This window comes from Portunus trituberculatus, chromosome 2, assembly GCF_017591435.1.
Source record: "Portunus trituberculatus isolate SZX2019 chromosome 2, ASM1759143v1, whole genome shotgun sequence".
Classification (NCBI taxonomy): domain Eukaryota; kingdom Metazoa; phylum Arthropoda; class Malacostraca; order Decapoda; family Portunidae; genus Portunus; species Portunus trituberculatus.
The window spans coordinates 3,390,719-3,410,411 of record NC_059256.1 but is presented as its reverse complement, the minus strand read 5'-3'; the positions used below and the strand labels follow the sequence as shown (position 1 = coordinate 3,410,411).

General features: G+C 45.1%; 1 protein-coding gene, 1 long non-coding RNA gene and 1 pseudogene across 3 annotated transcripts; all 3 read right to left on the bottom strand.

Annotated features, from left to right (window-relative positions):
* Positions 1-201: 201 nt before the first annotated feature.
* On the bottom strand, positions 202-2,326 carry LOC123502711. The gene is made up of 2 exons (XR_006674201.1): positions 1,807-2,326; positions 202-1,187 (listed from the first exon to the last, which is right to left on the bottom strand). It is a non-coding gene; the product is annotated as an uncharacterized LOC123502711 (long non-coding RNA).
* Positions 2,327-3,614: 1,288 nt separating this feature from the next.
* On the bottom strand, positions 3,615-14,639 carry LOC123502706 (oocyte zinc finger protein XlCOF14-like). 2 transcript variants are annotated; one of them, XR_006674200.1, is made up of 2 exons: positions 14,079-14,639; positions 3,615-3,925 (listed from the first exon to the last, which is right to left on the bottom strand). XR_006674200.1 is itself a non-coding variant. In XM_045251916.1 (2 exons), exon 2 carries the CDS (start codon positions 10,566-10,568, stop codon positions 9,774-9,776), a length of 795 nt encoding a protein of 264 aa, XP_045107851.1. In that variant the 5' UTR covers positions 10,569-10,649; positions 14,079-14,639; the 3' UTR covers positions 8,327-9,773. The 2 variants fall into 2 exon arrangements, 1 of the variants encoding a protein (XP_045107851.1); XM_045251916.1 differs by lacking the exon at positions 3,615-3,925 and adding an exon at positions 8,327-10,649.
* LOC123507329 lies at positions 8,732-8,884 on the bottom strand (annotated as a pseudogene).
* Positions 14,640-19,693: the final 5,054 nt, after the last annotated feature.

Here is a 19,693-nt window from a genome sequence, read left to right as displayed (position 1 = left end):
CACCATCACTCAGGACAGAAAAGGTTGCACTATTCCACTGACTTCAATGTAATGGAACAAATCTATGAAAATCTTTGCTGGTGTGCTGTTCAAGACTCCTGGAAATTGAAAGGACTGCAAGGCCAGCTACACAACTGTCTAGGGAATACTTTGAGGAAGGCAGGAAAGAACACCCACTTATCTGGTCAAGAAGAGAAACACTGGTCAACAAAAATATATTAGTCACAACTTCACATCTCAGTACAGTCAGATCTACAGGTGCCTTGGAAGGAATCAGTCATCACACACAGGTACACTTAACCCCTTCAGTACCACAAAACATTTCCATATTCATTCTGCTCACTATTTGCTGATTTTATACAGCAACACATTAAAATAAAGAAGACTGTTGTTATCAATCTTGTGGCCTTCATAGACCATTCCTAATGTTAGTGAAATTGTCTAATCTTATCCAAAACTCAAGGTAAAAATGTGTCCCAGTACTGAAGGGGTTAACCAGTGCTCAGATATGCCTCATTGAAACAGACATTTTAGACTGTAAATATATGTGGCTAAAAATATTATTAAGATGTAAACCAATTATGTCAAAAACATCATTAAAGCAGCACTGGTTAATGGTTATAGAGATAAAAAGATACTTTACAATTACACAAACACCAGTTGCCTAATGAAACTCCAGGCAGTGATTTGATCAAGGGACTCACTCACACACACACACACACACACACACACACACACACACACACACACACACACACACACACACACACACACACACACACACTACAAGTGTCTGCTCTCCTTACACCTCACAACACAAACACAGTACATACAACACTGCCTGCAAACTCCAATACAACAAAGTCCACACCCCTCACAAGATACACAAGGCTAGGTGTAAACTACTACTACTTAGTCTTACAACCCACAATACACAAAGTACACACCCCTCACAATACAACAAGTACAAAACTAGGTGTACACTGCTTCCTTCTACCTTGTATCCCAGTATACAACAAACACACTCCTTACAATAACAGACCACAGGGGTGTGGTGTCCTTACAGGCACTGCCACACATGACAACAGTGTAGTGTGTGCTGAGGTGACACTATCATCAATGTATCCTGTGGTGTGGCAGGCCAGCGTAGCATGGAGTCACGCAGGCATCCAACACACACCAACGTCCTGAAACAAAAGCATTCATTAATACATTATCTTCAACACAACACACACACTGAGTGGTGACACATACAGTGATGGGGGGCTGGGGGGCTGGCCTGGGCTGTGTGTGTCCTCTCAGACCATATCCTGCTGTTATACAACCACTACATACATTCATACATATACAATCCTGTATCTATGTATCTTTCACTGAACACCCTTCCAGGAGCCCAGTACACACTATGCATCATGTATCAGCCACACTGACAGGACACACACTGCACACACTGGAACGCTGACACTCACCACCACGTCCTTCCTCTCACACTCACCACCACCACCACCACCACAGTCCTTTAGGGTCCTCACAGCCAGCCAGCACCATGCATGGTCTTCTCACCCCTGCAGCCTCACACCTCACACCTCCACACCCCCAGTGGTGAAGGGGAGTGCCCTAAGTGGTGGTCTGTCTGTCTGTGTTTTAAAAGGTGTATCTAGTACCACAGTGAGTGACAATGTCCTTAGTGTTGATTCTGACATGGTACTTGCACTGCCAGGTTAGGTAATGGAATAAGGTATTACTACTCCAATCACCTCCACCACTTATGTTTTCACTCTTACTTCCACTTACTTACTTACTTACTTGCTTGCCTGCCATCTTGACCCCCGCCACGTCCTGCTGGAGATGGAGAGCCTTGGTGACACCCTCGGGAGACAGACCGGTTCCCACTGAAGGCGTGCTTCACCTGGCTGTGCCGAGGACCAAAGGCTGGAAGGTCAGGCCAAGGTCGGGGTGAGGCAACGCGAGAGAAGAAAGAAAAGAGAAAAACCACCACCACCACCACCACCACCACACACTCCCACAGGCACGGGTGTGGCCACACCGGTCCACACAACACACCACCTCAAAAGTGGATCTTCATGTGCTTGGCAATGTCATCCTTAGTCTTGAAACACTTGCCACAAACATCACACTTGAACTCCCTCAAGCCAGTGTGTCTGAAAGCGTGTCTGTTGAGAGCACCAATGGTGAAGAATTTCTTGCCACACTCCTCACACTCATAATTTCTAACACCACTGTGTGTCAGGGTGTGTGTGGTGAGATCAGACTTTGTGGTGAATTTCTTTCCACATTCCAGACACTCATAATTTCTAACACCACTGTGTGTCAGGGTGTGTCTGGTGAGATACTTTGTGGTGAATTTCTTTCCACATTCCAGACACTCATAATTTCTAACACCACTGTGTGTCAGGGTGTGTGTGGTGAGGCTACTCTTTGTGGTGAATTTCTTTCCACATTCCAGACACTCATAATTTCTAACACCACTGTGTGTCAGGGTGTGTGTGGTGAGGTGACTTTGTGGTGAATTTCTTTCCACATTCCAGACACTCATAATTTCTAACACCACTGTGTGTCAGGGTGTGGGTGGTGAGGTGACTCTTTGTGGTGAATTTCTTTCCACATTCCAGACACTCATAATTTCTAACACCACTGTGTGTCAGGGTGTGTGTGGTGAGGTGACTCTTTAAGGTGAATCTCTTTCCACATTCCAGACACTCATAATTTCTAACACCACTGTGTGTCAGGGTGTGTGTGGTGAGATCAGACTTTGTGGTGAATTTCTTTCCACATTCCAGACACTCATAATTTCTAACACCACTGTGTGTCAGGGTGTGTGGTGAGGCTACTCTTTTGGTGAATTTCTTTCCACATTCCAGACACTCATAATTTCTAACACCACTGTGTGTCAGGGTGTGTGTGGTGAGGTTACTCTTTGTGGTGAATTTCTTTCCACATTCCAGACACTCATAATTTCTAACACCACTGTGTGTCAGGGTGTGTCTGGTGAGGTTACTCTTTAAGGTGAATTTCTTTCCACATTCCAGACACTCATAATTTCTAACACCACTGTGTGTCAGGGTGTGTGGTGAGGCTACTCTTTGGTGAATTTCTTTCCACATTCCAGACACTCATAATTTCTAACACCACTGTGTGTCAGGGTGTGTGGTGAGGCTACACTTTGTGGTGAATTTCTTTCCACATTCCAGACACTCATAATTTCTAACACCACTGTGTGTCAGGGTGTGTGTGGTGAGGTGACTCATTCTGGTGAATTTCTTTCCACATTCCAAACATTCATAATTTCTAACACCACTGTGTCTCAGGGTATGTGTGGTGAGGTACTCTTTGTGGTGAATTTCTTTCCACATTCCAGACACTTATAATTTCTAACACCACTGTGTGTCAGGGTGTGTGTGGTGAGATTCAACTTTGTGGTGAATTTCTTGCCACATTCCAGACACTCATAATTTCTAACACCACTGTGTGTCAGGGTGTGTGTGGTGAGGTGACTCTTTGTGGTGAATTTCTTTCCACATTCCAGACACTCATAATTTCTAACACCACTGTGTGTCAGGGTGTGTGGTGAGGACTCTTTGTGGTGAATTCCAGACACTCATAATTTCTAACACCACTGTGTGTCAGGGTGTGTAGTCTAAGTCCTTTTCTGGATGTAAAACTTTTATCACACAGCTGACACACAAACTTTCTCTCTCCTCTGTGGGTGGAGCTGCCTGCCTCCAGGTCATTCTTGGCACCATGCCTGGACCTCCCCACACCTGAGGCAGACTGCTGCTGCTGCTGCTGCTGCTGCTGTTCACTCATGCTGCTGCTGGGCCTCACCCCTCCACTGCAGGAACCCTCTGGGCAGCTGGCCGGATGGAGCCACGTCAGAGCCCAGCAGGGCACCCGGCCTGGACACCTGCAACAACAGTGATGGTGAGGACACTGAGAGCCACCGGACACTGGACACTGGCCACGGCCAACAGTAATTCTAAGGAGAACAAATGGCCCACTTGAGTGGCAGTCCCTAGGTGAATGACAAAGAGAAAAATGAAACTTGAGAGGATAAATGTGTTGGAACCTTCCTCTTGAAAGAGTTCAAGTCCCAGGAAGGTGGAAACACAGAAGCAGGCAGGGAGTCCCAGAGTGTACCAGAGAAAGGGATGAGTGACTGAGAGTACTGGTTAACTCTTGCATCAGAGAGGTGGACAGATTAGAGGTGAGAGAAGGAAGAAAGTGTAGTGGTGGGGGTGGAGGCATGCTGTTATGCTGTTACCTAGACCTGAAGAGCAGTTGGCATGAAAATAGCAGTAGAAGACAGCAAGAGATACAACACTGCGCTGCTGAGAGAGAGAGAGAGAGAGAGAGAGAGAGAGAGAGAGAGAGAGAGAGAGAGAGAGAGAGAGAGAGAGAGAGAGAGAGAGAGAGAGAGAGAGAGAGAGAGAGAGAGAGAGAGAGAGAGAGAGAGAGAGAGAGAGAGAGAGAGAGAGAGAGAGAGAGAGAGAGAGAGAGGCTGCACACTGTTAAAGTTTAAATACTCCACATATTTTAGCGTATTTCCCCAAAATACTCCATGACTATGTTGCCATATGTTCGGGGATGCTCTGGTGGTGTTTTGGGGATTTTCAATATTTTTCATATTTTTCAGTACCATGGCCACTGGACAGTCCCCTTAATGTAACCTTACCTAGCCCCTGGACCCACTCAGGAATGCTAACCAGTCCTAACCCAACTTGGAACAATACTGTGTAATAAATAAATAAATAAATAAAATGTAATGCTGCCTACCGTTCAAGGGGAACCTCCATGACCCAGAGGGAGGAAATGGTACTCCGAGTGATGTTGTCAGTATAATGACATTGAGGACAGTGATAATGAAGACAGTGAATTTTTTATTGAGACAGAAGAAAGTGAAGACTCCAGTAGTGATTCTGATAGTGACCTGAGAGACAGAGACCAACCCTCACAGCGACGTTCATAAACCTCCTCACGTAGCATATTCCCCTGGAGCAATGCAGCGTTGGTGTGTGTCACCCCTGGTTGCCTCTACAGGACTGTGCTTGTCGGCCAAGTCACGTGAATCCCATTGCTAATAAGAGTTGCCACATTCCAATTATTGTACAAATCCACAATACTTGTAATATGTGGTTTGTATTTCTTTTCCTGTTTCACACATCACTTCATATATCCGAGTTTGCATTTTCTTGACAGGAAAGTGCAGAGAGAGAGAGAGAGAGAGAGAGAGAGAGAGAGAGAGAGAGAGAGAGAGAGAGAGAGAGAGAGAGAGAGAGAGAGAGAGAGAGAGAGAGAGAGAGAGAGAGAGCATGTGTGCTGTGTCATTGGAGGTTGGGGGGGGGGGGTATTTCTTAGCAGTGGGTTCTGCCTTGGGTTTGGGGAGAGTTTTTTGGCATGCAATGTCTTTGGTGTGAGAGGTGATGACATGTTGAAAACTACAGCGTTGTACTCGGAAGAACAAAGAAATATGCTTTTATAAGGAAAATATTTTTAGCATTTTTGACGGGTGCGATTTTTCCCCGCTGTAACACACGGAAAGTAAATCAACGCCCCGTACTCAAGGATTAAATTGACCAACAACCACCAAGGTGAGCAGACATGCGGTCCTTCCCTCCGCTGGCCCAGTGTGTGTGTGTGTGTGTGTGTGTGTGTGTGTGTGTGTGTGTGTGTGTGTGTGTGTGTGTGTGTGTGTGTGTATTTACCTAGTTGTAGTTTTACAGGGCCTGGGCTTTATGCTCGTGTGGTCCCGTCTCCATATCTACACTTATCCAATTTTTCTTTAAAACTATGTACACTCTTTGCTGATACCACTTCCTCACTCAAACTGTTCCAAGTCTCAACACATCTTTGCGGGAAACTAAATTTTTTAACATCTCTCAGACATCGTCCCTTCCTTAGTTTCTTACTATGCGATCTTGTGCTTCTAAAGTCATATTCTTCTCTCAGGATCAGTTTCTCATTATCCACTTCATCCATTCCGTTAATCAATTTATAAACTTGTATCAGATCCCTCTCTCTTCTCTGCTCCAAGGTTGGTAGATCCATTGCCTTTAGTCTCTCCTCATATGCCATCCCTTTAAATTCTGGAACCATTCTTGTAGCCATTTTTGTAGTCTCTCTAATTTTCTTATGTGTTTCTTTTATGGGAGTCCACACAACTCCTGCATATTCCAATCTAGGTCTTATTTTAGTACTTATCAATTTCTTCATCATTTCCTTGTCCATATAGTGAAATGCTACTCCAATATTCCTTAGCAAATTATACGTCTCTCTGAAAATTCTATCAATATGGCTAACCGGTTGATTATTTTCTTCCATTGTCACTCCCAAGTCCTTTTCCTTTTTTACTTTTTCTAGTTCTACTCCATCTCCCATCTTATAGATTCCCACTGGTCGTCTTTCACTTTTTCCCATTTCCATGACATGGCTTTTGTCCACATTGAATTCCATCTCCCATTTTTTGCTCCATTTCCAGATCTTGTTTAAGTCTTCCTGTAGTATTTCACAATCCTCTTTTTGTTTAATGACTCTGCACAGTTTCGCATCGTCCATAAACAGATTTATGTAGCTGTTCACTCCCTCTGGCATGTCATTTATATATACGAGAAAAAGTATTGGTGCCAATACTGACCCCTGTGGCACTCCGCTGTCTACTGTTCTCCACTTGGACTTCATATCTTTAACTATCGTCCTTATTTCTCTCCCCCTTAAGTAATTCTTCATCCATCTCAATGTGCTTCCTTTTAAGCCACCCTTCTCCTCTAACTTCCATAGTAATCTTTCATGTGGCACTTTATCAAAAGCCTTTTTTAGATCTAAATAAATACAGTCAACCCATCCCTCTCTCTCGTACTTTATCAACTATTCTAGAGTAGAAACTCAATAAATTTGTCACACATGACCGACCTTTTCTAAAACCAAATTGGCTATTTGATAATATTTTGTTGTCTTCAAGAAACTCGATCCATTGCTTCTTTATTACTTTTCACACATCTTGCATATTACACTAGTTAGTGATACCGGTCTGTAATTTAAAGGTTCTTCCTTCCTTCCGCTCTTATATATGGGAACCACCTCAGCTCTTTTCCACTCCACTGGCACTGTTCCATTTTCTATTGAGCATTTTATGATGTTGTATATTGGACTTGCTAGTTCTTCCCTACATTCTTTCAGTATTCTGCCTGAGACTTCATCCGGTCCCATTGCCTTTTCCTCATCCAATTCCATCATCAACTTTTTTATTTCAAGCTTGGTTACTTTAATCTCTTTCATATAGACAGTCTCTCTATTACCCTGTGGTCTTTCAAATTTGGATTCCTTAGTAAAGACCTCATGAAATTTACTATTTAACAGTTCTGCCATACTTTTGGGTCTTCCACCATTCCGTTTCTCCTTTTAACCTTTCTATTGTTTCTTTTGTCTTATTTTTCCATTTATGAATCTGTAGAACAATTTTGGTTGTTCCTTACATTTTTCGACAATGTCCTTTTCATAGTTCTTTTCTTCTTCCTTTCTCACCTTAGCATATTCATTTCTTGCTGTTTTGAAGTTTTCCTTATTTTCTGGATTTCTGTTTCTTCTCCACCTTTTCCATGCTCCATCTCGTTTCTCCTTTGCCCTAGCACATCTTGCATTAAACCAATCTTTCTTTCCTTCTTCTTTAGGTCTATATTTCGGAACATATTCCTGACCCCAGTTTTGTATATTTCCAAAAATAAGTTATATTTCTCTTGAACCGTTAATGAGTTTTCCATCTCCTCCCAGTTTACGTTTTAAAATAGTTCTTGAGATTCTCAATATCAGCCTTTCTGTAATTTAATCGGTCTCCTTTGTATGATTCATCTCTATCTTCCTTTCCTTCTTCTATATCCATCTCTAATATTACATGGTCACTCTTTCCCAATGGGCACTTGTATCTTATATCATCGTTAATTGGTATATCCCTTGTAAAAACTAGGTCTAATCTTGCCGGCTCATCGTTTCCTCTGAATCTTGTGTTTTCCTTTACTCTTTGGACCATCAAATTATCTATCATTAGGTTCAGGAATCTATCTCCCAGGCATCTTCCCCCATACCACTTTCATAATTTTCCCAGTCTACCTCCTTACAGTTGAAATCTCCTATCAATATCACTTTTCTCCTTTCCTTAATGATTCTTGTAAGACTCCTTATTGTGTCATCTATCATGTCTCTATATTCTTGGTTAGTCCATGAGTTTGTTTTTGGTGGCACATATGTTCCAATGATTGTTAACTCCTTTGTGTGTGTGTGTGTGTGTGTGTGTGTGTGTGTGTGTGTGTGTGTGTGTGTGTGTGTGTGTGTGTGTGTGTGTGTGTGTGTGTGTGTGTGTGTACCGTTCTTCCATCAATCTGGGTAAATTTTTGGAGGAAAAAGTTTGCTGCAATGACACTTGAGTTGGTATGCCGCTCGACTTGGTGTGTGCTCGACTTGTCCCAGGTACCTCGACGAGAACACTTGAATAATGTACTTGATAATTGTGAGGCGGAGGGTCAGGACGTATATCCCACAGTCACACAGTCGATCTAGGCCTCTCCTCACTGAGGCAAAGAAGCAGGATGTCACCACCAAATGATGCAGATTCTACCACCTTTGGTTGTGGCGTGGTGCCTGCATAGATTTGAACCTACTCACCTGGAACAGTGTGAAGCCACAATTGCTGCACTCCACCAACAGCTTTGGGACGACCGCAAAGGTCAGCGACACAAACCAAGGGACTTACCACTCACATTCGAGTTAACCACACTGGGTTAACTGCAAGGATCAGCACCGCTGGAGTGCACTGGCGGGCCTTGCCTTGAGAGAACCACCTTCATGATCACTGTTTCCTGTGCCAGGTAACAAGGACAACTTGCCGTGCTGGAACAGCGGTAGTGTTGGCCACATGCAGCTATCACTCGAGTGGGAGAATAACATAGTGTCGGAACATCACTCCTCATCATAAACAGCCTGTCAGGAATTGATGGAATACTCGGAATGGATGTCCTCAGGCCTCTCAAAATCAAGATATGGACACATGAGCACACTGCAATCCCCATGACGGACGCTGTGACCAAACCCCTAAGGTTGTCTACCTCTCTGACAACATCAACATTCCTCCCAATTGCTATAGCACCACATTCTTTTGCCTCAAGACAAGCCCAACACCATCAATCAATCAATCATGGGGTAATATGCCGGGGGACACATCACATCACCTCACCAGTACTCTCAATCTTTCATCCCTTTCCCTGGCACCCTCCTGAACTCCCTGCCTGCTTCCTTCTGTGTTTCCTTTACACTGTATTGAAATAAGTCAGTCAACCTTTACATCAGCAAAATATAATAGTAATAATAATAATAAACTTCAGAATCAGCAACTCTCTCTCTCTCTCTCTTGTCCATACAACTGGTTCACTGATGTATTTGAGCAAAACACTTTTCTCTTTCCTATGTTTTACTGGTTGTGTTGCTCGTCCTGCAGAACACACTTCATCCGGACACACAAGAACGCAACACTTTCATAATAAGCCAAATCAACGACAAACCACAAATAAAATCAATTAAAAAGTTACAAAATATCAATAAATTTGACAACAAATGTCCGATGAAGAAAAGTGACAAAGTGAACACAGTAAATACAAATGCTGGGAATAAGTTATAATGTATTGCACCATTATAATGAAGACAATGATGGACACACAACTGTCTCACCATTCACCGCACACACCACCACCACCACCACCACTGCCACCTCAGAAGTGGATCCTCATGTGTTTGGCAATGTCATCCTTTGTCTTGAAACACTTGCCACAAACATCACACTTGAACTCCCTCAAGCCAGTGTGTCTGAAGACGTGTCTGTTGAGAGCACTAATGATAGAGAATCTTTTGCCACACTCCTCACACTCGTGATTCCTGACGCCGCTGTGTGTCAGGCTGTGTGCGGTGAGTTCACACTTTGCGATAAATTTCTTGCCACACTCCTCACACTTGTAATTCTTAACACCACTGTGCCTCAGGATGTGTTTGGTGAGTTCACACTTCGTGGCAAATTTCTTGCCACACTCTTCACACTCATAATTCTTAACACCAGTGTGCTTCAGGGTGTGTCTGGTGAGGTGAAACTTTCTGGCAAATTTCTTGCCACACTCCTCACATTCATGATCCTTAGGACCACTGTGTCTCAGGGTGTGTGTGGTGAAATCAGATTCTGTGGTGAATTTCTTGCCACACTGCTGACACTCATGACTCTTGGCATGTCTTTGTGTCAGGGTGTGTCTGTTGAGATCACCCTTCCTGGTAAATTTCCTTCCACACTCCTGACACTCATGTTTCTTAACACTGCTGTGTGTCAGGCTGTGGTACCACAGCCCACTTCTACCTTTATAGGTTTTACCACACACCTGACACTCAATCCTGGTCTCTCCTCTGTGGCCAGTGCTGCCTGCCTCCTGGTGACTCCCACCTGAGGCAGACTGCTGCTGCTGCTGCTGCTGCTGCTGCTGCTGTAGGGCACTAATGGCAGTGCCCTGCCACACACACTCCATGGCTTGTCCTGCAGGGAGCCCCAGGGAGCTGGCTGGAGTGGTGGGTGGCAGGTGGGGTGGTGGCCTGCTGGCCTGTGTTTCCTGGGACAAAATGTAAAGAAATGAAATGGAGCAAAATGAAAATGGATGATACAGTAACATCACTGAGCGGCAATCACACAAAATGAAAGAGTCAAATGTCCCAGAGAAACATAACATCTCTAAGCAAACACTGACACAACAAACACCAACCAAGTAGTAAACCACAATGCATTCACAACAATATATTGAAGGAACCTTTACTTACATCAAGTAAACTAAAAATTTGTGACGGGGCTTTCCACCACCTCACAGACATAAAGCTACCCACTAACCACACACACACACACACACACACAGGGCTGCTGCCACTTATCTAATCCTAACAACCAAACAAAGTGGTAAAGGTGGAACAGTCACACCACTGCATCATTTACTGCACACACCAATCATTACTGATGTGTTGTGTGACACTACAGAAACATACAGACAAGTCCCTACATGGCAGGTCTGTCCTTAAGCCATCCAGTGTGGCCCCATTACACCCATCCACCCAGCAAGGGCAGCAGAGGTGTGGCCAGGAAGTCAGGAAGTAGAGGTGTGGCAGTGACATCCCACCCCAGCAGTGTTGTGGAGAGGGTGATGAGGATAAAAATGGTGAGATGGTGAGGTAGTCTGAGGAGGGCTAAGCTGTACATGAGGGCCAACATGGATTCCAAGCCAGTGACAAGTGTGGCACTAGTGAGCCAGTGTGACAGCAGTGTGCAAGACACGGAACACAGCGACAAGGTCCACGTGGCCTGTCCTGACTCCAGCAGAGGTGGCGGGAGCGTGGCACGTGGCATTCTGGTGCACAAGTGAACCACTGTGGAGACACCAAGACCCAGGATAATGGCTTCCCGACCTCCTCTCTCACAGGACACAAAGAGTCACCATCCACAGCAGCCTGTTGGAGTGCAGCAGTGGCAGCGTGGGTGAAGTGTGGCAGGGTTGGGTCCTGGTTACCCTCCTCTTCTTGACCAGTGGTGGTGGGGTGGTGATGGGGGATGTGGACAGAAACTCTGAAGACACAAAAGTGACGTCCTTTGCCAGTGACATGTGCACGTGACTCTGACCTGGCCACACCAAATGTTGCATCGGCACCTCCGCTAAATAGTGAATTGGCCGCAAGAAAAGTAGATGGTGATAAACGGTGAAAAATTGTCAAAACTATGCAAGAGGTCCTTCTTTTGGCAAATATGGCCGTTGGCTCCTTCGATATTTTGCGGAAATGTGAAATTTTGTGTACCTTTTATTTCACCAATGAACTAAAGCAAAACAAACTTAATGTCCCTGCCTAACCTAACTCTGTCTCTGGCACGATGCATTTACTGTCAAAACCACCAACACCAGTCAATAACAGCCAAGCGTGCACAAAAGACCAGGTAGACATGAAGTGCAGTGAGCAAACCACACAGTCAGTCACTCACTTGTGTGGTGCATCACTGACTAGGACCAACGGCAAACACCAGCAGCCACGTCACCTCCAATGCAAGCCAACTGGCAGGGGAAAGCCTCAGTGCCACACTCCTCAGCAGGACCCTACATGCCAGTATTGCACAGTGCTTGCTGAGCCTTGAGAAAGCTGCCATCCTACCACTGTGCCACACCTGGAGCACCTAGTACTGCTGGCACCTCCACTGACAGGGTAACACACACCACCGGCACACTGGAGCCCCACAAAGGACACTCACCACCAAGATCCATCCATCACGGCCTTCACCACACACACTGTACACTGGGAGACACCCGCGGCAGTGAAGCTGTAGAGTAGGTAGCCGTGTTACCACAATGAGCTCCTCTGGGAAGGAGCTCCAAACATGCCAACATGCCACAGTAGAGTGAGATATTTCTACTAACAATAACACAAGCCGATGCAAAATACTGTGGAATGTCTTTTGAGCAATTATGAGGATTTTCCTGTGAGTAATTGATATTCAGACCGTCCCGCAGATGACTAGCAAGAAGTCTTTTAAACGAGGATAAGGTAAGAGCCAGGACAATATAGGAGGGCTGAGAATTCCAGAGGTTAATGACTAATGGAGCTGTGGTGTATAGTGGTGATCCGGGCCTCCACTAATGCAGAAAACACTTCTACTACTACTACTACTACTACTACTACTACACACCACCCCTCCCTTGTGTCTGTCTGGAACCCTGCTGCTGGCTGCCCACCACCACCACCACCACCACCACCACTAGCCAGGGTAACCACCAGGCCTATCATCCCAAGGGGCCCTACAGAGAGGTTGAGCTATGTGAGGGCCACCACCGCCCCCGCCTCGCTCCACCTCACATCCAACGCCCCCCACCTCATTCCACGCCCTATGCCCCACGCCCAACACTACCCCCCTCGCTCCACCCAACGCCCTCACTCCACGCACCACGCCCAACACTACCCCCCTCGCTCCACCCAGAACACCAAACACTGCTTAACATAACATAACATAACATAAATAATATTATAACAAAGGGCCACCAGGGCCCATCTAGGTTATCCTGTATCAGTCGCACAGCGACCTCGTCATCAGTACTTAAAGATACACTTACAAGTACACAATACATTATATACTAATTCTAAATATTTGGCCCATTAACAGGGCTAAGTCCTGCAGCGAAATCCTCTACAATTTGTGGTCCCCATACATGGGGATCATGTCTTATTTAACTATAGTAAATTTCTTATAAAAACTATCATGCAGTGCTATACATAATTATAAATCTAATAAATTTAAGTGCTTATCTAATCTGTTTTTAAACATTGTCAAACTAGTGCTATTTACAACCGTCTCTGGCAATGCATTCCAGAAGTCTACCACTCTATGACTAAAGAAATATTTTCTTATATCTAACCTGCAGCCTTGCTTTCTAATCTTCCTGCCATGATTTCTAGTCCTATTTCCCTCCTCTAAGGTAAAGAAAGATCTCACATCTATGTAGTTTGTATCTGAAAACATTTTAAATAACTCTATCATATCCCTCTTATACATCTCCTCTCAAATGAAAACATGTTTAATTCCTTTAATCTATCTCTATACTCCAGGCGCTTTAATGCTGGTATCATCCTAGTTGCTCTTCTCTGAACTGCTTCTAACATGTTGATATCCTGCCTATAGTGGGGTGACCAGGCCTGTATGCAATACTCTAAATGGGGCCTAACATAGGAATTATATAAGCTACGCACCACTTCCTTACTTTTATAACTAACATTTCTATTTATAAAACCCAGGATCCTATTTGCCCTATTTCTTGCTTCTAAACATTGCTTTGAAAATTTCATAGTCCTGTCTATCACTACTCCTAAATCCTTTCCTTCCTCTACTGCCTCTAGCCAACATCCCTCCATCTCATAGTTAAAGTTTGTGTTGTCTTTACCTAAATGCATAACCTGACACTTATCAGAATTAAACTCCATCTGCCACCTGTCTGCCCATGCTATCAGCCTTCACCTACCGTACAGTGGCACAACAATGCTCCGGTGTTCCTCCCTGCCTCCCTGTCTCCCTGCCAGCCTCAGGAACGACTGGCCGGTACGCATTCCGGACCAGCCACCACCACCACAAGTACACCTCCCGAGTCCCCACGTATAGGCCTAGCTTCCCAGCGTGACAGTAGGCTAGTGGGTAGGAACTATATAGGGCGACAGGACACACACACAAGGCGTCGCTTTTCTACACAACATCCGCCATATTAGCAGAAGGAAAGCGGAGGGATGAACTAAAGCAAACTGCCATTTAACTATTTTGTCATTGTTTAGCGGCGTACACACACTCACTTTACCCACAAATAAAGATAAAAGGATGAATTAATGGTGTGCTGTTTGTTGTGCATACTTCAAGGCTGTAAAACTAAGAATAAGAGAAATTATGTCACGAGGTGGAGGGTTAGACTGCCCATTAACCCTTTAAGTACTATGGCGTATTTCCATATTCATTCTGCTTACTATTTGGTGATTTTATACAGCTTCAGATACTTAAGTGGTGATTGAAATAGTGAAGACAGTGGTCATTAATATTCTGCCCTCCATAGACCCTTCCTAATGCCAATAAAATGGTCTGGTACACAAAACTCGATTAAAATAGTGAAGACTGTTGCCATTAATACTTTGACCTCCATAGATATTTCCTAATGTCAATAAAATGGTCTAGTGGTACACATAACTCAATTGAAATAGTGAAGACTGTGGCCATTAATCTTCTGACCTCCATAGACCCTTCCTATTGTCAAGAAAATGGTCTAATGGTACACATAACTCAATTGAAATAGTGAAGACTGTGGCCATTAATCTTCTGCCCTCCATAGACCCTTCCTAATGCCAATAAAATGGTCTAATGGTACACAAAACTCAATTAAAATAGTGAAGACTGTGGCTATTAATCTTCTGCCCTCCATAGACCCTTGCTAATGCCAATAAAATGGTCTAATGGTACACAAAACTCAATTAAAATAGTGAAGACTGTGGCCATTAATCTTCTGCCCTCCATACACCCTTGCTAATGCCAATAAAATGGTCTAATGGTACACAAAACTCGATTAAAATAGTGAAGACTGTGGCCATTAATCTTCTGCCCTCCATAGACCCTTCCTAATGCCAATAAAATGGTCTAATGGTACACATAACTCAATTAAAATAGTGAAGACTGTGGCCATTAATCTTCTGCCCTCCATACACCCTTGCTAATGCCAATAAAATGGTCTAATGGTACACAAAACTCAATTAAAACAGTGAAGACTGTGGCCATTAATCTTCTGCCCTCCATACACCCTTGCTAATGCCAATAAAATGGTCTAATGGTACACAAAACTCGCGGTGAAAATGCATCCCAGTACTGAAGGGGTTGAAAGCGTCACATAATTAATTTCTCTGTGTTCAGTGGTCTACATCTCAGTCCATCAGTGTTGAAAGGAGCATGAACGTTAAAGGTGGATATAGAAAAGAAGGACGCCTCAATGGACTTCTGACCACAGCCTAGGCCTATGCAGTGAATTGTCACCATGCACAGCCTATACTAAGTCTCATTATTTTTATTTTATTTTATTTTTTCAGTGGTATATTTCGTGTGCGTGTTTGTTAGATTAGGTTAGGTTAGGTCGTGAGTCTTGTATTGAGGTAATGATAATGATGATAGTGTTTATGAAGACTTTGTAAGGTATTTTCTTGATAAACATTGTTGACACTTAGGACAATTTATTGGTATATCATGTGTTTATTTATTTATTTTTCATGTAGGAGAGAGCGCCAACCAAGACCAAAAAATATAATAAAAAAAAACTTTGGGCAGATTAATGCAGCAATGATACTACTACTACTACTACTACTACTACGCACGTATCTGGGGTAGGCAAAAGGGCGCCATATCTTACTTAACATGATCGAATGCCAGCTGGGACAAATTTTTGGGGTGACTGGTGTAGATGAAGTGAAATTATCAGGGAAGGTTCTACAATTCTAATGACAGATTAACAATAGGAGGAACACTCTTGAGAACCACAGGCTAGCCATCTCTGCGGCCTTGGACAGTAGTGGTGAGCGAGGGGTGGGCTGTGGCGGGGCTGGCTGCGCAGAGGTCTATCGAGGGACAGTGAGGCAGCCTGTGTTGGCTACGCACCTGTGATGGCTGGTCATTGTTTGCCTCTCAGCCACACCACACCACACCACACCAACTTCCTCTGGTGGCAGCCTTGACAAAACACACACACAAAAGGTTCACCATGCTGTACTACACACACATTTACTCAACCACCTCCACCACCACCACCTCAGAAGTGGATCATCACGTGCCGGGCAATGTCACCCTTAGTCTTGAAACACTTGCCACAAACATCACACTTGAACTCCCTCAAGCCAGTGTGTCTGAAGGCGTGTCTGTTGAGAGCACCAATGGTTCAGAATTTCTTGCCACACTCCTCACACTCGTGATTCCTGATGCCAGTGTGTCAGGACATGTTTGGTGAAATCAGGCTTTATGGTGAATTTCCTTCCACATTCCTGACACTCTTAATTCCGGACACCACTGTGTGATCAATTTCCTTCCACCTTCCAGACACACAATTCCTGCCATCCCTGTGTGTCGATGTGTGTATGGTGAAGTGAGACTTTCATGCCACACTGCTGACACTCGTGATCCTTAACACCGCTGTGTGTCAGGCTGTGGTGCTTCACCCCATTTCTCCTCTAAAAGTTTTACCACACAGCTGACACTCAAGCCTGGCCTCTCCTCTGTGCCCGGCGCTGCCTGCCTCCTGGTGACTCCTGCCAACATGCCTGTGCCTCCCCACACCTAAGGCACACTGCTGCTGCTGCTGCTGCTGTGGGGACTCATGGTGGTGCCCTGCCACACACACGCCATGGCCCGTCCTGCAGGCCAGGAAGCCCCGGGGAACTGGCCGGAGTGGTGAGTGGCAGGCGGGCCGGCGGGCTGGTCTCTTCTGGCCTGGTGTGTGGAGCAGAGGGACTGGCCAAGTGGCATGGGCGAGTGGCAGGAGAGTGTTGGGGGTTGAGTGGGCGTGCAGAGTGCAGCAGAGTGCACGCCCGACAGTCTTATCTAAAGAAGCAGGCAGGTGAGGAGGTGGTGGTGGTGGTGGTGAGGGGCTGGGCTGGCCGCTGTGTGCTGGCGGGTGTGGTGCTGTGTGGCCTGCTGCGTGTTGCTCAGTTGTTGGTGCAGGGCGTGGGTCTGGCTCATCAGGGGCGGGGCGGGGCGGGGGACAACGGGCTGTGGTGTGATTTGTGTGTGTCAGCTGTGGTGTGACGTGTGTGTGTGTGTGTCAGCTGTGGTGTGACGTGTGTGTGTGTGTGTCAGCTGTGGTGTGACGTGTGTGTGTGTCAGCTGTGGTGTGACGTGTGTGTGTGTGTGTGTCAGCTCTGAGTATGACGTGTGTGTGTGTCAGCTGTGGTGTGACGTGTGTGTGTGTCAGCTGTGGTGTGACGTGTATGTTATTTCATCCTTAGATAACAGACAGCCAATAAGGTCCTCCTCTTTCGACCTTAAAGAAGCGTTCACACTTTCAGTATGCGAAAGAAATTACAAGTCGGTAGAGTTTCCAACTGAATATCGGTGCCTAGCGACAGAAAAAACCAGTCGCAAAAGAAGACCAACATGTTCAGTCTATTTGCGACTTGATTTACGTAGTGACGTCACGGAGAAGATGTTTGACTTGGTGAGGAGAAAATAACACAGCACAGACTTGGTGAGGGAAAACAACACAGCACAGACTTGGTGAGGGGAAAAAAACACAGCACAGAGATGGTGAGGGGAAAACAACACAGCACAGACTTGATGAGGGGAAAACAACACAGCACAGACTTGATGAGGGGAAAACAACACAGCACAGACTTGGTGAGGGGAAAACAACACAGCACAGACTTGGTGAGGAAAACAACACAGCACAGACTTGGTGAGGGGAAAACAACACAGCACATACTTGGTGAGGGGAAAACAACACAGCACAGACTTGGTGAGGGGAAAACAACACAGCACAGACTTGGTGAGGAAAACAACACAGCACAGACTTGGTGAGGGGAAAACAACACAGCACAGACTTGGTGAGGGGAAAACAACACAGCACAGAGATGGTGAGGGGAAAACAACACAGCACAGAGATGGTGAGGGGAAAACAACACAGCACAGACTTGGTGAGGGGAAAACAACACAGCACAGAGTTGGTGAGGGAAAAACAACACAGCACAGAGATGGTGAGGAGAAAACAACACAGCACAGAGATGGTGAGGGGAAAACAACACAGCACAGAGATGGTGAGGGGAAAACAACACAGCACAGACTTGATGAGGGGAAAACAACACAGCACAGAGATGGTGAGGAGAAAACAACACAGCACAGAGATGGTGAGGGGAAAACAACACAGCACAGAGATGGTGAGGGGAAAACAACACAGCACAGAGATGGTGAGGGGAAAATAACACAGCACAGAGTTGGTGAGGGAAAAACAACACAGCACAGACTTGATGAGGGGAAAACAACACAGCACAGAGATGGTGAGGGGAAAACAACACAGCACAGAGTTGGTGAGAGGAAAACAACACAGCACAGACTTGGTGAGGAAAAAGAGAGTACATCTGGGACCACAAAATATGAATGACACAGCACAGGAATCTAGCACAGGCCATGTCCCTTCGTGCAGAGTGGTGTTGATGATGAGAATTGATAACTTGTCACGGTTAATTAAATTGGTGCCCATCTTAATAGTCACAGTTGGATCTCTATTGGTGTTTTTAAGAGTGTTTTTTTTATAGTTTTGGTGATAAATTAATAAGGTTTCTAGTTGAGTATAAGGTGAGGATTGAAAACTTGTCTAATTTTCTATGTGGCCTTGGAAAATTGTTAGGTGTTTTTGAAGTTCTCTGGTGATCGATTAGTAAATGTAGAAGACACTGTGGCAGATTCTACTTTCCCACAATTCCAAGCACGTTTTCTTCGGTGTTGGCTCTTCCGGTGCGCCAAACAACACCACTACACCACACAGTAAACACCGCGACACCATCACCACTGCAGGAACACATCTTGGCGGGGACCTGTTTGTTCACACTCACTGCCCGCCAGCCACCCAATACTTCCCAGTCGCTGTGTGTGAACGTGTACGAACTAGAGGTCTGTGCTTACTCCTAGCGACTTGGTTAGGTGAGGTGAGAGGAACACATCTTGGCGGGGACCTGTTTGTTCATACTCACTGCCTTCCAGCCACCCAATACTTCCCAGTCGCTGTGTGTGAACGTGTACGAACTAGAGGTCTGTTCTTACTCCTAGCGACTTGGTTAGGTGAGGTGAGAGGAACACATCTTGGCGGGGATATGTTTGTTCACACTCACTTCCCGACAAGGCGACAACTGGTCCATACTCTTTCCCACTACAAGGTCTCAGTCGATACCCATACCGACTTAATATTTCAGTCGCTGATTAGCACGTGTGAACCTGTCTTAATGCTTCTTAAAATATGATGTAATCGTTAATTGTACTACTACTACTACTACTACTACTACTACTACTACTACTGCTATAGGTATTGTAGTAGTAATAGTAGTAGTAATAGTAGTAGTAGTAGTAGTAGTAGAA

What these genes read in the sequence shown, in the direction of transcription:
- LOC123502706 (XM_045251916.1), bottom strand. Translation starts at nt 10,568, where the DNA reads ATGGAGTGTGTGTGGCAGGGCACTGCCATTAGTGCCCTACAGCAGCAG.